The sequence below is a fragment of the Rhinoraja longicauda genome, chromosome 29 (assembly GCF_053455715.1).
Source record: "Rhinoraja longicauda isolate Sanriku21f chromosome 29, sRhiLon1.1, whole genome shotgun sequence".
Lineage (NCBI taxonomy): Eukaryota > Metazoa > Chordata > Chondrichthyes > Rajiformes > Arhynchobatidae > Rhinoraja > Rhinoraja longicauda.
The window spans coordinates 28,756,887-28,773,948 of record NC_135981.1 but is presented as its reverse complement, the minus strand read 5'-3'; the positions used below and the strand labels follow the sequence as shown (position 1 = coordinate 28,773,948).

At 48.3% G+C, this 17,062-nt stretch overlaps 1 protein-coding gene across 1 annotated transcript in view; it reads right to left on the bottom strand.

Annotated features, from left to right (window-relative positions):
* Nucleotides 1-1,806: 1,806 nt before the first annotated feature.
* The window catches only part of LOC144607741 (protein FAM171A2-like), a 217,105-nt gene continuing 201,849 nt past the window's right edge, over nucleotides 1,807-17,062 (bottom strand). Inside the window, exons 4-5 of the mRNA XM_078424780.1 lie at nucleotides 11,448-11,606; nucleotides 1,807-1,991 (exon numbers count right to left, since the gene is read on the bottom strand). Of these exons, the coding sequence (XP_078280906.1) occupies nucleotides 1,807-1,991; nucleotides 11,448-11,606 (344 nt within the window). The remainder of the gene's footprint in view (nucleotides 1,992-11,447; nucleotides 11,607-17,062) is intronic.

The window sequence follows — 17,062 nt, the reverse complement described above, 5'->3', positions numbered from 1 at the left end:
TTCCCCGACAGCTTCCAAGTGGCGTAAACCTGTTCTCAAGAGGCACAACACCCGGGGACCTTTGCATTCCATGTTTCCTTCCCTTTCTCACCGTCACCCACCTTCTCTCTTCCAGTACCTTCAGTGCAACAATCTCACTGTCGGACTTGTCCAGGAATGACTCAGTTTCTCGGATGATCCTGAGGTCATCCACTTGCTTCTCCAGTTCCCCAACATGGTCCTTCAGGAGCTGTACCTGGATACACTTCTCACACTTGTAGCAGCCAAAGGCACCAGCAGTGTCCCTGACCTCCCACATCCTGCAAGCATCACATTGAATCAACTTGCTTGACATTTCCATCTTGTGTCTCACCCTCGCCAGCGTTCAGTGTCGAGTCCTCCCTCAGCCTCCACGCCCAAGACTCGCATCCGAAGACTCGCACTTTACTCACAGGACACTTCCCCTCGACAGGGCTGCACCCCTTGAGCAAGCCTTGCTTATATTAGTTGCTAAATTGACTAATGGTCCAATTTACCAATCTTCAAATCTAATTGTTCAGCCAATCCCCACACTCACTCCTAATCTTCCTTCCTCTGATGAGCTTGAAGGTTTGTGCTTTGCCTGACCTGCACTCAAAGACTGCTAACCTGCCATTTGCACTCTTTTGTGCAAAATAACTGAGTGACAGAGACATGTAGTCTGTCAGTGAAAGAGAGATGGTTTGTCGTCAGGGGAGGGCACCAGTAAATGGGATATTAGGGGAGAGCACCAGTAAATAGGGAATTAGGGGAGAGCACCAGTAAATGGGATATTAGGGGAGAGCACCAGTAAATAGGGAATTAGGGGAGGGCACCAGTAAATGGGGAATTAGGGGAGGGCACCAGTAAATGGGGAATTAGGGGAGGGCACCAGTAAATGAGAATTAGGGGATGGTATTGAGGAGAGAGGAGTGCAAGAGAGAAGTGTCAGAGAGAGAGTGATGGAGCGTTTGTGAATGAAAGAGAGGAGTGTGTCAATGAAAGAGAGGAGTGTGTCAGTGAGACAGGGAAAGACGGATGGTGTCAGTTTGAGAGAGAGATTGATTGTGTCAGTCTGAATGAGAGATGGAGTGTGTTAGTGAGAGAAAGAGGGAGTGTGTTGGAAAGAGAGTAAGTGATGGGGTTTGTCAGTGCGAGGTTTGTGTCAGTGAGGGATTGCCAGTGAGAGACAGATGGAGTGTGTTGGCGAGAGATGGGCAGTGTAGGTGAGGGTGAGCGAGGGTGTCTCGGGGAACACAGGCAGTACCAGTGTAGCTGTACATGGCAGTGGCATTGCCAGCAACACTGTTTTCCAAAAAGGGATGAAAAATATTATCTTATTAAATATGCAACATCATCAATCTGAAACACTAGTTCAGTTTACTTGAGAGATACAGCGCGGAAACAGGCCCTTCAGCCCAACGAGTCGACACCGACCAGCGATCCCAGCACATTAACACTATCCTACACACACTAGGGCCAATTTACAATTTTACCAAGCCAACCAGTCAGTTTAACCTACAAACCAGTGAGTCTTTGGAGTGTGAGAGGAAACTGGAGCACCCGGAGACAATGCACACGGTCACAGGGAGAACGTGCAAACTCCACACAGACAGCATCCGTAGTCAGGATGGTATCCGGGTCTCTGGCGCTGTAAGGCTGCAACTCTACCGCTGTGCCACCTGTTTCTTTCTCACCCTGTGCCCTGATGAGATTTTCCCACATCCTCTGGTCATTTTTGTAAATTTTCCACTGCATCGTTTTCTAGGTTCAGTGCAAACTGATTCAAACTGTCCTTCTCCCCAAAGGTTACTCACCAATCTTCCTCTCAAACCTCCAGACTGGGATGTTTCTCATAGTCGTCATAATGCCGTCAGTGGGCAAAGGAACAGACACGTCAATGGGGCCCGAGACTTTGACACGCGTCCCATTGCTGGTGAACAGGTGAATGCTGATGGCAGCCACAGGAGTCAGTTCAAACCTGGAGCGATTCACTGGATTAAATCAAAGAGAGAAACACCATCAACACCCTCACACAACAGGTAACTCTGAAATAAAACACAAAGTGCTGGAGTAACTCAGCGGGCTAGGCCAAACAGCATCTCTGGAGGACATGGATAGTGTTTCATGTTGGGACCTTTCCTCAAACTTATCCATGCTCTCCAGGAATGTTGACTGACCTGCTGAGTTACTCCAGCACCGTTTTTTGCTCACGATTCCAACATCTACAGTTCCTCCTGTAGGAAGGAACTTCTGATGCTGGTTTAAACCGAAGATAGACACAAAAAGCTGGAGTAACTCAGCAGGTAAGTCAGCACCTCTGGATGAAAGGAACGGTGACATTTCGGGTTGAGACCCTTCTTCAGACTGAGGGTCAGGGGAAAGGGAAATGAGAGATATAGATGGTGATGTAGAGAGATATAGAACAAATTAATGAAATATATGCAAAAAAGTCACGCTGTTCATGGGCAGCTGAAGCCCCCCATGGTCTACTGGGGGCTGTGGGGTAGGTGATAACGAGTTGTACAGACAGTGGAACTCAACAGGACGACAGTGAAACTAGTGGGGCAACGAGGATGGGGAGGGATGGAGAGAGAGGGGGTGCAAGGGAAACGTCACCCATTCCTTTCTTCCAGAGATGCTGCCTGATCCGCTGAGATACTCCAGATTTTTGTGTCTATCAGTTCCTTGTTTCTCCAAATAACAGTAAAAGACCAGTGGACAATGCAAGCAATGGCACAGTGTGTGATATATGCTTTAGGTGTACATGTGCAGGTGCTCCCCGACTAAACCAGGTACCATGTATCGACTCTACAACGGTGCAAACGCTGGGCAACGGCAGCAACCCTCGCTTCAGGCCATGTGGTCAGCGGCACTAAATGCATTTCCACGGACGATATTTTCGGTTTGCGATGGGTTTATCCAAACGTAACCCCATTGTAAGTTGAGGAGCCCCCTTACATGAATGAATCGTGTGATCCATGTGGCGTGACCTTTGATACATTGTTGAATTAGCCACTGTGTTCTATTCATCTTCAATTAAATATGTTTGGTCAGAGGCTCCATCCATGTTAGCAATGAATCTCTAGTCGATAAATCGGCTGGGATGAATTTGATGGCTGCCTACATTATTTTCCATACAGAGGCTGGTGGGCGTACAGAATGAGCTGCCAGAGGTGGTCGTTGGAGCAGGTGCTATGGCAATGTTTAATAAACATTTAGACAGGTGCATGGATCGGATAGGTTTGGAGGGATATTGGCGAAACACCAACAGGTGTGGGACATTTTGGATCGGGTTCCCTTCTTCAGACTGATTGCAGGAACTGGAAGCAAGAAATGCGGCAGAGTGGTGCCAGGGTAGAGTTGCTGCCTCACAGCTCCAGAGACCCGGGTTCCATCCTCACCATGGGTGCTGTCTGTACGGAGTTGCTACCTTCTCCCTGTGACCGCGTGGGTTTTCTCTGGGTGCTCTGGGCTCCGTCCACACTCCAAATATGTGCATGTTTGTCAGTTAATAGGTTGTGTAAATTGTCCCTAGGTTGTCGGATAGAACTAATGTGCTTGGTGCGGACTCGGTGGGCTGAAGGGCCTGTTTCCACACTGTATAAATTAAACTAAACTCGGATAATTATCAGAGATCATCAACACTTATATTTCTTTTTTAAATAGAATAACTAGATGGAACAGGTTCAAATTGACAAGGGAATGCCCAGTGAAAATGTGCTTAAAAAGTAAACACCATACAGCAGATAATATAATGGGCCTAAATTAAGGTAGAAAAATGGTGCTCATGTAACAGAAGCAGTAACAGTACAGATTACAGATTAGTTTATTGTCATATACAGCAGGCTGTAATGAAAGTCCCTGTTCACATGAATCAAGGGTTGCCAACCTCTCACTCCCAAATAAGGGACAAAAGGTGGCGTCACCGCCTCGCGCCCCACGTGACCTCACACAGCCAGCGGCCATGTGCTCCCGCTCCACCAATGGTGGGCGCCCGTGCTGGGATGCGGGTTGCTACACAACCTCTGTTAGGCGGCGCCCGGGTCACCGGGTCTACAGTGTCCGGGCCTACAGTGTCCGGGCCTACAGCGACCCCCGGGCCTACAGCGACCCCCGGGCCTACAGTGTCCGGGCCTACAGTGTCCGGGCCTACAGTGTCCGGGCCTACAGTGTCCGGGCCTACAGTGTCCGGGCCTACAGCGACTCCCGGGCCTAATACAGGACAAGGGCGGTCCTGTACGGGACAAACCAATTTTGCCCAATATAAGGGATGTCCCGGCTAATACGGGACAGTTGGCAACTCTACATGAATCTCACAGAATAAACAATGTACAGACTGAAATGATAAATACAATAAAATATGGATCTGGAATACAAGGATGTTGCCGGGGCTCGAAGGCCTGAGCTATAGGGAGAGGCTAGGGCTTTAATCCTTGGGCGCAGGAGGATGAGCGGTGAGGCTGAGGACCAACTGCGGGTCTGCTAGGAGTCAGGAGCCTGGGCAATGTTCTAGGATCCGGCAATGGAGCTGAATAAATACACCACAGTTGTTACAGACTTCACAAGGAAATGTGTGGAGGAGTGTGTTCCTACAAACAACAACCAGAAGCCTTGGATGAACCAGGAGATCCGCATTCTTCTGAGGACCAGATCCCGGAGCATTCAGGTCTGACGATGCAGAGGTTTATGACCTTGACAAGGCCATCAAAAAGGCCAAACTGGACTTCCGCTCAAAGCTGGAGGATGGGGCGGATGTTGGGCAACTGTGGCAGGGCTTGAATGCCATCACCTCCAACAAGGCAAAACCAGGAGGCAGCTCAAGCAATGGTGTAGCATCACTCCCTGACAAGCTACAAGCGTTCTAAGCACGCTTCGATAGAGAGAATACTGATGTGCCTTGCCGAGCCCCCATAACCCCCGATGGTATTACAGTCACAGAGGCCGACGTCAGAAGATCCTTCATGGGGGGTGAACCCTCTGAAAGTGCCTGGCCCTGACGGTATACCCGGTCGAGTTCTCAAAACCCGTGCAGACCAACTGGCTGGAGATTTTGTGGGCATCTTCAACCTCTCATTACTGAGGTCTGAGGTTCCCACCTGCTTTAAGGGGGCATCAATAATACTGGTGCCCAAGAAGAGTAAGGTGATATGCCTCAACCACTGTCGACCAGTGGCACCAACGTCTGTGGTGATGAAGTGCTTTGAAAGGTTGGTTATGGTGGATGTCAACTCCTACCTCAACAAGAACCTCGAGCCACTACAGTTTGCCTACTGTCACAACAGGTCAATAGACAATAGACAATAGACAATAGGTGCAGGAGTAGGCCATTCAGCCTACACCGCCAGCACCGCCATTCAATGCGATCATGGCTGATCACTCTCAATCAGTACCCCGTTCCTGCCTTCTCCCCATACCCCCTCACTCCGCTATCCTTAAGAGCTCTATCCAGCTCTCTCTTGAAAGCATCCAACAATGGAGGATGCGATCTCACTGGCTCTCCACTCTGCACTGGACCACTTGGATAATAAAAACACATACACCAGTCTGTTGTTTATAGACTACAGCTCAGCGTTCAATACCATGGAAACATAGATAGAAACATAGAAAATAGGTGCAGGAGTAGGCCATGTGGCCCTTCGAGCCAGCACCGCCATTCAATATGATCATGGCTGATCATCCAAAATCTGTACCCCATTCTGGCTTTTTCCCCATATCCCTTGATTCTGTTAGCCCTAAGGGCTAAATCTAACTCTCTTTTGAAAACATCCAGTGAATTGGCCTCCACTGCCTTCTGTGGCAGAGAATTCCACAGATTCACAACTCTCTGGGGAAAAGGTTTTTCCACATCTTGGTCCTAAATGACCTACCTCTTAATCTTAAACTGTGAACCCTGGTTCTAGATTCCCGCAACATCGGGAACATTGTTCCTGCACCTACCCTGTCCAATCCTCGAAGAATTTTTAACGTTTCTATAAGATCCCCTCTCATCCTTCTCAATTCCAGTGAATACAAGCCCAGTTGACCGATTCTTTCATCATATGTTAGTCCCATCCTGGGATTTAACCTGGTGAACCTACGCTGCACTCCCTCAATAGCAATAATGTCCTTCCACGAATTAGGAGACCAAAATTGTGCACAATACTCCAGGTGCGGTCTCACCAGGGCCCTGTACAACTGCAGTAGGACCTCCTTGCTCCTGAACTCAGTTCCTCTCGCAATGAAGGCCAACATGCCATGAGCTTTCTTCACTGACTGTTGTACCTGCATGCTTACTTTCAGTGACTGATGTACAAGCACACCCAGGTCTTGCTGCACCTCCACTTCTAATCTGACACCATTCAGATAATAATCTGCCTTCCTGTTCTTGCAACCAAAGCGGATAACCTCACATTTATCCACATTATACTGTATCTGCCATGCTTCTGCCCACTCACCCAACCTATCCAAGTCACCCTGCAGCTTCATAGCATCCTCCTCGGAGCTCCCACTGCCACCCATAATCCCCTCCAAGCTGGTTACCAAGCTCACGGAACTGGGTCTCTGCGCATCCCTCTGCAACTGGATCCTCGACTTCCTCTTCCACAGACCAGTCTGTTTGAATTGGCAGAAATACTTCTTCCTCATTAACAGTGTGTACAGGAGCACAGCAAGGCTGTGTGCTCAGCCCCATGCTCTCCTCACTCTACACTCATGACTGTGTAGCCGTACACAGTGCCAACTCCATCTTCAAGTTTGCCGACGACATCACCGTTGTTGGACGAATTACAGATGGTGATGAGTCAGAGTGTAGAAGTGAGATCGACCGATTGACCAAATGGTGCCGGCACAACAAGCTGGCTCTCAATGTCAGTAAAACCAATGAACTGATTGTGGACTTTGGACGAGGACCCACAATCCTGTTTATATCAACGGGACGATGGTGGAGAGAGTAAAAACCTTCAGATTCCTGGGCGTGCATATTTCCGAAGATCTTTCCTGGGCCCAGCACACTGATGCAATTATAAATAAAGCACATCAACGCCTCTACTTCCAGATTACAGAGATTCGGTATGTCAGAGAGGATTCTCTTGAACTTCTACAGGTGTGCAGTAGAGAGCATATTGACTGGTTGCATCACGGCCTGGTTCAGCAACTTGAACGTTCAGGAGTGGAAAAGACTGCAAAAGGTTGTGAACACTGCCCAGTCCATCACCAGCATCATCAGAGACCCACACCACCCTGGCCACACACTCATCTCATCCCTGCCATCGGGAAGAAGGTACAGGAGCCTGAAAACTGTAACGTCCAGGTTCAGAACAGCTTCTTCCATCAGGCTATTTAAACACTACAGCCTCAAATAAGCTCTGAACTACAATAGACTATTATTGTTATTATTGCACTACTGTTGTCTGTTTCTCGTGTGTACGTATGTGTGCGTGTGTGTGTATTTATATATATATAAAATAAATGAGAGAAAAAAAAGTTAAAACAGAAAATGGTGCACGTGTATATGATCCATATATATGTGTATTTGTGTGTACATGTATTTATACACACACTGAACTTTATTTTTCTCTCTCATTTATTACATTGTTTACAGTGCACTATGTTTCCATATTCTGTTGTGCTGCTGCAAGTAAGAATTTCATTGTTTGATCTGGGACACATGACAATAAACCACTCTTGACTCTCTCTCTTGACTCTTACACAGTACAAAATTATGAGAGGAATAGATTGGGTAAATGTACAGAATCATTTGCCCAGAATAGAGGAATCAAGAACCAGAGGACATAGGTTTAAGGTCAGTGGGGAAAGATTTAATAGGAACCCTTTTTTACACAAATGTGGTGGTTGTACGGAACGAGCTGCCAAAGCAGGAAATTGATTTAGGTTACTATCGTAACGTTTAAGAAACATTTAGACAGGTACATGGATGGGACGGGTTTAGAGGGATATGGGCCAAATGCAGGCAGGTGGGACTAGTGTAGATGGGGCACGTTGGTCAGTGTGGGCAGGTGGGACTAGTGTAGATGGGGCACGTTGGTCAGTGTGGGCAGGAGGGACTATAGATGGGGCACATTGGTCAGTGTGGGCAGGTGGGACTAGTGTAGATGGGGCACGTTGGTCAGTGTGGGCAGGAGGGACTATAGATGGGGCACGTTGGTCAGTGTGGGCAGGTGGGACTAGTGTAGATGGGGCACGTTGGTCAGTGTGGGCAGGTGGGACTAGTGTAGATGGGGCACGTTGGTCAGTGTGGGCAGGTGGGACTAGTGTAGATGGGGCACGTTGGTCAGTGTGGGCAGGTGGGACTAGTGTAGATGGGGCACGTTGGTCAGTGTGGGCAGGTGGGACTAGTGTAGATGGGGCACGTTGGTCAGTGTGGGCAGGAGGGACTATAGATGGGGCACGTTGGTCAGTGTGGGCAGGAGGGACTAGTGTAGATGGGGCACGTTGGTCAGTGTGGGCAGGAGGGACTATAGATGGGGCACGTTGGTCAGTGTGGGCAGGTGGGACTAGTGTAGATGGGGCACATTGGTCAGTGTGGGCAGGTGGGACTAGTGTAGATGGGGCACATTGGTCAGTGTGGGCAGGTGGGACTAGTGTAGTTGGGGCATGTTGGTCAGTGTGGGCATGTTGGGCTGAAGGGCCTGTTTTCACGCTTGATCACTCTATGACTCTAAAATCAACAACTAGTGAAAACAGAAACATGGTGCAAGTGGACAATCCTAGTGCTGCAAAAGAATATTAAAGCACAATGGCAGAAAACCAAATGAGGTGGAGTAAAGTCAGAGTACGTGGCAGCAACTCTGGCAATACACTGTGACAGGCAAGTGGTTCAGGAGTTTGAAAGCAGTATGGACAAAGCTGTTACTGAGTCTGGATGTCTTGAGTTTTCACATTCCTCTGTTGTCTCCCAGTCGGAGAGAGAGAGGAGGGCCGTCACTCAGCGAGGAACACGTCATGTAAAGCATGAAACCACATGTTTACCAACAAAAACAATTGGACTCTATATTCTTCCAGAAGGGAAGTTTCTCTTTGCTCAGCTGGGCCAGTGGGGTCAAGGAAAGAGCGTTGACGTGGCGGCCCTGTTTCCACCAATCTTTCCACCACTACGCACAAGAAGCCCAAGACGCCATTGTTTGCAGATGCTGAGAAGTGTGTTCAGCTCTGGCTGGACAATTTCTAATCTTGTGACGTGGACTCAATAAGAAGAAGAAACTGGGCAAGAAGAAGAACCAGTCCAACCTAATTGGCTGATGCCCAAATGTCTCCTCAGTGTGTGGACAATTAGAAATGGGCTATAAATGCCAGCATTGCCAATGGCTCCAGCATCCCAGATATAATCCTTCAACTCCCTGCACCGCAGTGGTAGTGCCAGTGCACCCTGCACCCCACACCTCCTGGGATATGCCCGCACTGAGCTGGCACATCCTGCCCGTGACTGCACACGTTTCTGCTTTCCTCCCACAACACAATAGATAAGGTAGCAGCCTGTGAATGACTCCTAGTGGAGGTTTCATTCAACTCCTTAGTGCAGGTTAGTGACAAAAGCATCATAAAAAGACAGCAAAGTTGGTCGTCATGAGACATTTAATGCAGGAGTGCATGGATCGGAACTATCTGCTGCATTTATTCACAAAATGCTGGAGTAACTCAGCAGGTCAGGCAGCATCTCAGGAGAGAAGGAATGGGTGACGTTTCGGGTCATTCTCCCATTCATTCTCTCCTGAGATGCTGCCTGACCTGCTGAGTTACTCCAGCATTTTGTGAATAAATACCTTCAATTTGTACCAGCATCTGCAGTTATTTTCTTATAGAACTATCTGCTGAGTACTACCAAAACAACAATGAATTTTTCAGTGAGATCCCCATCGGGAGAATGAATTAAGGCAAGAGATGCCAGTCCCATCCACAGTGTTTCTATTTATACACTCCATCACATCAAATCTCTTCAGAGGTAAACGCAATTTGCATTTTGAGAGACTGGCAGATAGGTGGGTGTTGCTGATAATACATGACTATTTCTGCAATTTTGATCAACTCTTGTGCTCCAACATAATAACACAAAGTGAATCACATGACAATAAAGACCAGGACACTCTCAGTGAACCCTAGTTTCTGGAGGTGTCCAAGCTGTCCTGCGTGTGATAGGGACCCGGCTTCAATCCCGACTACGGGTGCTGTCTGTACGGAGTTTATACGTTCTCCCTGTGACCACGTGGGTTTTCTCCGGGTGCTAGGGGTGGAGAAGGGAAGGGGGGGGAGGGAGGGGGAAGTAGGGGGAGGGGGGCGACGGAAGGGGGGAGGGGGAGGGAAGGAGGAAGGGAGGGGGAGGGGGAAGTGGGGGAGGAGAGGGTGCTGCACCAATGCAGGAGAGGCAACCCTAGGGGGAGGGGGAGAGGGAGAGGGAAGGAGAAGGGGGAGGGAGGGAGGGAGGAGTGTGAGGGGGGGGCAGTGGCCCAGGGAGGGGGCGAGAGGGGAGGGAGGAAGGAGAGGGAGATTGAGATGGAGAATGGAGGGGGAGAGGGGGCGAGGTGAGGGGGGAGCGAGGGAGGGATGTGGGGAGGGAGGCAGGGAGGGGAGGGAGATAAGTGGGAAGGGAGGGGAGGGAGGGAGGTGGGAAGGGAGGGGAGGGAGGGGGGAGAGGGGGAGAGGGGGAGGGAGGGAGGGGAGGGAGGGGGAGGGAGGGAGATGGAGGGAGAGGGAGGAGGGGAAGGAGAGAGGTGGGGAAGGGAGGGGGGAGTGGGAAGAGGGGGGGAAAGGGGGCGAGGGATAGGGAGGGAGGGGTGGAGGAGGGAGGGAGGGAGGGAAGTAGGGGGAAGGGGGTATGGGGAAGGGAGAAGGGGGTGAGGGGAGGAGGGAGAGAGGGGGGGAGAGGGGAGCGGGGGGGGAGAGGTGAGGGGGAAGTGGGGGAGGAGAGGGTGTTGCACCAATGCAGGAGTGATTTTGGCCCAACGGGTCCACTTGGCCTAGTCCCCAATATATTTGCAAGCACAAGGAACTGCAGATGCTGGTTTACAAAAAAAGTGTTGGACTGACGGGTCTGCTATCAAACCCCCTTCCTCACCTTTATCCACCTATCCCTGGCCATGCTTCGTCCTGCTCCCAGCCTTCTCCCCACCACCAGCACCCCCGACCCACAACATTAGCTCTCCACATTCTCCAGAGATGCTGCCTGACCCACTTTGTGTCTTTCCCCAGTACATTGGTGTTTATTTAGCCAATCTTTCCTGTCTTTGTGTATGCCTTTGGGAAGGAAACAAACAAATAAATGAAACCTGAAAAGGCAATATGCAGCACAACACTAGAAATAACAGCGTGGCGATCAAAGTTGCAATTGTCACATCAGCGACTTGTTGCTTTCTGCTGCATCCAATTGTCAACAAGTACATCAGAGTGCTTTTAATTTATCAGCTCCTGAACTCCCAGCAATGTTTTTAAATCACCACAAAGGTATCGTTTCTCACCTGTTTTATTGGCTTCGTAGCCCAGCAGATAGGGGAACTGTTCAACTCCCACTTCATCGTTGGCTGTGGTGAGGAAGGCAGACAGATCACTGTACGAAGCGTTTTCTGGAAGCCCAACGTTCTTCCTTCGGAACTGGACCCACGGTTGATTCTTGGCACCTAAATGAGAAGTGAATAGACAATAATTACCTGCAGGCCCAACCACCACTGGCCCCATGGCCCTTAGAGTCATAGAGTCGGTCATACTGCATAGTCTGGCCCTTAGAGTCATAGAGTCGGTCATACTGCACAGTCTGGCCCTTTAGCCCAGCTTGTCCATGCCGGCAGGTTTCCTGACCGAGCTAGTCCCACTGCCTGGGCTTGGCCCAAATTCCTCCAAACGTTTCCTATCCACGTGTAGGAAGGAACTGCAGATGCTGCTTTAAACCGAGATAGACACAAAAAGCTGGAGTAACTCAGCGTGACAGGCAGCATCTCCGGAGAGAAGAATGGGTGACATTTCGGGTCGAGACCCTTCTTCAGACTGCTATCTCATATCATATCATATCATATATCTACAGCCGGAAACAGGCCTTTTTCAGCCCTCCAAGTCCGTGCCGCCCAGTGATCCCCGTACATTAACACTATCCTACACCCACTAGGGACAATTTTTACATTTACCCAGCCAATTAACCTACATACCTGTACGTCTTTGGAGTGTGGGAGGAAACCGAAGATCTCGGAGAAAACCCACGCAGGTCACGGGGAGAACGTACAAACTCCTTACAGTGCAGCACCCGTAGCCAGGATCGAACCTGTGTCTCCGGCGCTGCATTCGCTGTAAAGCAGCAACTCTACCGCTGCGCTACCGTGCCGCCCTATACCCAAGTACCTGTCCAAATGTCTGTTAAATGGTATTTTACCTGCCTTAACTATTTTGTCTAACAGCTAGTTCCACACATAGCCCACCCTCTGCATGAAAAAGTTGCCCCTCATATCCATTTCAAAGCTTTCACCCAAAAACTATTCCCCCCTAGTTTGACACTCCCCTGATCTGGGATGTAGACTGTGGCTATTCACCGTAACTGTACCCCTCATGCTTTTCTAAACCTCTATAAAGATCACTTAACCACTTCAGGGGGAAAAAAAGACCCTGCTGTTCCACTCTCTCCTTATGACAAACCTTCCAGACCGTGTAATCTTTGTTGCACATCCCAGTTAATGACATCCCTCATGTACCAGGGCACCCAGAACTGTGCACAGCACTCCAAATGTGGCTTTACCAATGTCCTGTACAGTTAGGGGTGCCAACCATAGCACTCCCAAATACGGGACAAGGTGACACTCGCGCCCCACGTGACCTCACCCAGCCAGCGGCCACATGCTCCCGCTCCACCGATGGCGGCCGCCCGGGCCGGGAGGCGGGTTGTGTAGGAAAAAAAACTGCAGATGCTGGTTTAAATCGAAGGTAGACACAAAAAGCTGGAGTAACTCAGTGGGCCAGGCAGCATCTCTGGAGAGAAGGAATGGGTGACGTTTGAATGGGTGACAAATGAACGTCACCCATTCCTTCTCTCCAGAGATGCTGCCTGACCCGCTGAGTTACTCCAGCATTTTGTGATACCTTCGAGTCCATACTGACTATCGATCACCCATTCATGCTATATTATCCCACTTGTCTACCCGGGAGGCGGGTTGCTACGCAACCTCCGTTAGGTGGCGTCAGGGCCTCTGGGCCTACACTGTCCACACCGCACCTACACTGTCTGGAAGGTAGGCACAGATTTTAACCAGCATCTGCAGTTTTCTTTCCTACCACTGTCCGGGCCCACAGCGCCCCCACGGGCCCAATACGGGACAAGGGCGGTCCCGTACAGGACAAACCAATTTAGCCCAAAATACGGGATGTCCCGGCTAATACGGGACAGCTGGAAACCCTATGTACAGTGGTAACATGACATCCCAACTCCTGTATTCACTATCCTGACCGATGAACGTAAGCATGCCAAATGTCTTCTTCACCTCCACATTTACCTGTTGCAACTTTGACGGAACCATAATCCCTGCATCCCTAGGTCTGTGTTCTGCAACACTCCCCAGGATTAGTACAGGTGTCAGAGGTTATGGGGAGAAGGCAGGAAAATGAGATATAGATCTGCCAAGATTGAATGGCGGAATAGGCATGATGGGCTGAATGGCCCAATTCCACTCCTATTCCTAACGACCTTAAACCATTTACTGTGCAAGTCCTGCCTTGGTTTGTCCTCGCTAAATGCCATGCCTCGCGTTTGTCCAAGTTAAACTCTGCCACTCCTTGTCCCATTGGCCCACTTGTTCAAGATCCAATCCCGATCCAATCCCAATCCAATCCAGATCAAGATAGACAAATTCTTGATTAGAACGGGTGTCAAGGGTTACGGGAAGAAGGTGGGAAAATGGGATTAGGAGGCAGAGATCAGTCATGATTGGATGGCGGAGTAGACTCGATGGGCCGAATGGCCCGATTCGACTCCTATCAAATGTGCAATTGTGAACAATTGTAATCTTCGACAACCCTCTTCACCCATCCACCATACCAAATGTTATTAACCACGCCTCCGACATCATGTCCACATCATTACAATAAAGAAGGAACAACTGTGGACCCACCACCCATCCCTGTGGCAGATCACCAACAGGAGTGCTTCTGTGTATTGTCCATTACAGATCATAAGTGGATATTTAATGGAAAATGATAAACAAATGTGATTATTTAACCCAAATAACAATGAGATTTTAATCCATTTCTGCTGACTTTCAAACTTTTAGTTTGAGTTTAGTTTAGTTTAGAGATACAGTGAGGAAGCAGGCCCTTCAGCCCACCGAGTCCGCACCGACCAGCGATCCCCGCACACTAACACTATCCAATGCACACTTGGGACAAGTTACAATTATACCAAGCCAATTAACCTGCAAATTTGTACTTCTTTGGAGTGTGGGAGGAAACCGAAGATCTCGGAGAAAACCCACATGGTCACGATGAGAACGTACAAACTACGTACAGACAGCACCTGTAGTTGGGATTGAACCCGGGTCTCTGGTGCTGTAAGCACTGTAAGGCAGCAACTCTACCACTGCTCCACCGTGCCACCCTTTGAACCCAAGCAATTTAATATTAGACAGCTATAATCTATGAACAAAGTTGGAATCCACTTCAACAGAGAACAATCTGGTGAGTGTCAACAAATGTCCAAATACAAGTGGCCAAAATCTACTTTCAAAAACCTGTCCCAATTGTAAAATTTAATGTGAATGGAATTTCTTTGAAAAATCCCTGTTACATACAGCTTCCAAGCCCAGTGAGTTAGCTTGATTTAAAAAGGGACATCATACTTTCACTTTGCAAAATCATATGGGCACAAAGACGAGCATGTTAATCATGCATTATTCCAGTCAGAGCACAGAGACAGACCATTGACCCACCAAGTCCAAGCCAATCATCAAGAAACCATATTATACACAAACCACATTTTATTCAGTCCACTTTCTTGTCAACATAGAATGGACAATGAACTGACTAACCTGCACATCTTTGAGATGTGGAAAGAAACTCAAAGAAACCCAAGAAGCCGGAGGGCACTCATACCTTTAGAGGGAGATTGTGCAAACTTCAAACAGATTGTATCTGACTTATAATTCCAGCTAATGACCACTTTGCTGCCCTACTTATTAAACATTGCATATTCACCTTAAATATGTACTAATTATTGCACATAAAAAAACAGTTGGTGGAATTTTAACTCATTTATTTTCTAGCCATTTTGTAACATTTCTTTCAATGATTTAGAGTATCTCTGTGCCAGGTGTTCAATTAGGTTTTACAAGCTATTAGATGGTTCTGAAATTCTCAGGAGGGCCCATGATTAGTTCCTTGTGCTTTCTCCCATCATCCACAAAAGCTAGGCATTGAGTCTTTCTGAAGAAATTCTATTTCTACTCTATTCTAAACAGTAGTGAAATTTCTTTAAAGTAATTCAGCTAGAAGCAAATTAACAACATCACATAGTATGTAGAAAGTGGCACCACAGGTACTTAAGGTGGTCAAAAAAGCTTTTGGCACATTGGACTTCATCAGTCAGAGTACTGAGTATAGAAGTCGGGAGGTCATGTTGCAGTTGTATAAGACGTTGTTGAGGCCGCATTTAGGGTATTGCGTTCAGTTCTGGGCACCATGTTTTAGGAAAGGTGTTGTCAAACTGGAAAGGGTGCAGAGAAGATTTATGAGCTTGTTGCTAGGACTCGAAGGCCTGAGCTATTGGGATGGGTTGAGCAGGCTAGGACTCTATTCCTTAGAGTGCAGGAGGATAAGGGTGATCTTATTGAGGTGCGCAAAATTATGAGAGGAGTAGATCGGGTAGACGCACAGAGTTTCCTGGCCATAGTAGGGGAATCGTAGAGAACATAGGTTTAAGTTGAGGGAGGGAAAGATTTAATAGGAACATGAGGGGTAACATTTTCACACAAAGTGTGGTGGGTGTATGGAACGAGCTGCCAGAGGAGGTAATTGAGGCAGGTACTATCACAATGTTTAAGAAACATTTAGATAGGTACATGGATAGGATAGTTTTAGAGGATATGGACTAAGGGCAGGCAAGTGGGATGATTGTAGATGGGACATGTTGGTCAGGGAGGGGAAGATGGGCCGAAGGGCCTGTTTCCACGCTGTCTGACTCTTTGACTACTTTATGTGTCCAGATTTTAAGAAAATTCTTAAGGGACAACCATGAATCTCGAGGTTTTATACCTTCTTCACCTCTTGCCATGTGGGAGAGAGAGAAGGAGGGAGTGGCCAGGTGGACAATGTTACACACAACTCATATCAATGGTGATAGGTCCTATTAAACTCATCAATCAGTGATGGAATTCTCATGGCTGTACGATACTCAAAGGGGAGATCTCATCTCCATAAAGCATGTCATTCAACTCATTTTGACAGTCACCCCCCCCCCCCCCCCCACTTCAATGTGCCAAGTGTGGTAGGTGGACAATTCCAGGTGTGGCCCAAGGCGTGACTGCCCTCCACATCAATTCTCTCTGTGTATCGCATCAAGTATTTCCACTTGTGCTGAAATGTGCCAAACATTAAAAAGCCAACCCTTCTCTAATAAACCCTCTACTAAACCCTTCTCTATTAAACCCTCTACTAAACCCTTCTCTATTAAACCCTTTACTAAACCCTTCTCTATTAAAGATCAAGCACAATCTATGCACATTGCTCTCATTCTTTAAACCAATAATAAACAAATAAAATGTCATTTTAGGGCAGCAAAGTGGTGCTGCAGTAGATTTGCTGCCTTACAGAGCCAGCGACCCAGGTTCAATCCTCACTACGGGTGCTGTCTGTACGGAGTTTGCACGTTCTCCCCGTGACCATGTGGGTTTTCTCCGGATGCTCAGGTTTTCTCTCACATTCTAAAGACGTGAGGGTTTGTAAGTTCATTGGCTTCTGAAAATTGTCTCAAGTGTGTTGGATAAAACTACTGTACAGGGGATCGCTGATTGGCGTGGACCCAGCGGGCCGATGAGCCTGTTTCCATGCTATATCTCTTAAAATGTAATCACTAATGCTCACGCATCATTGAAGGTCAATGAAGAGT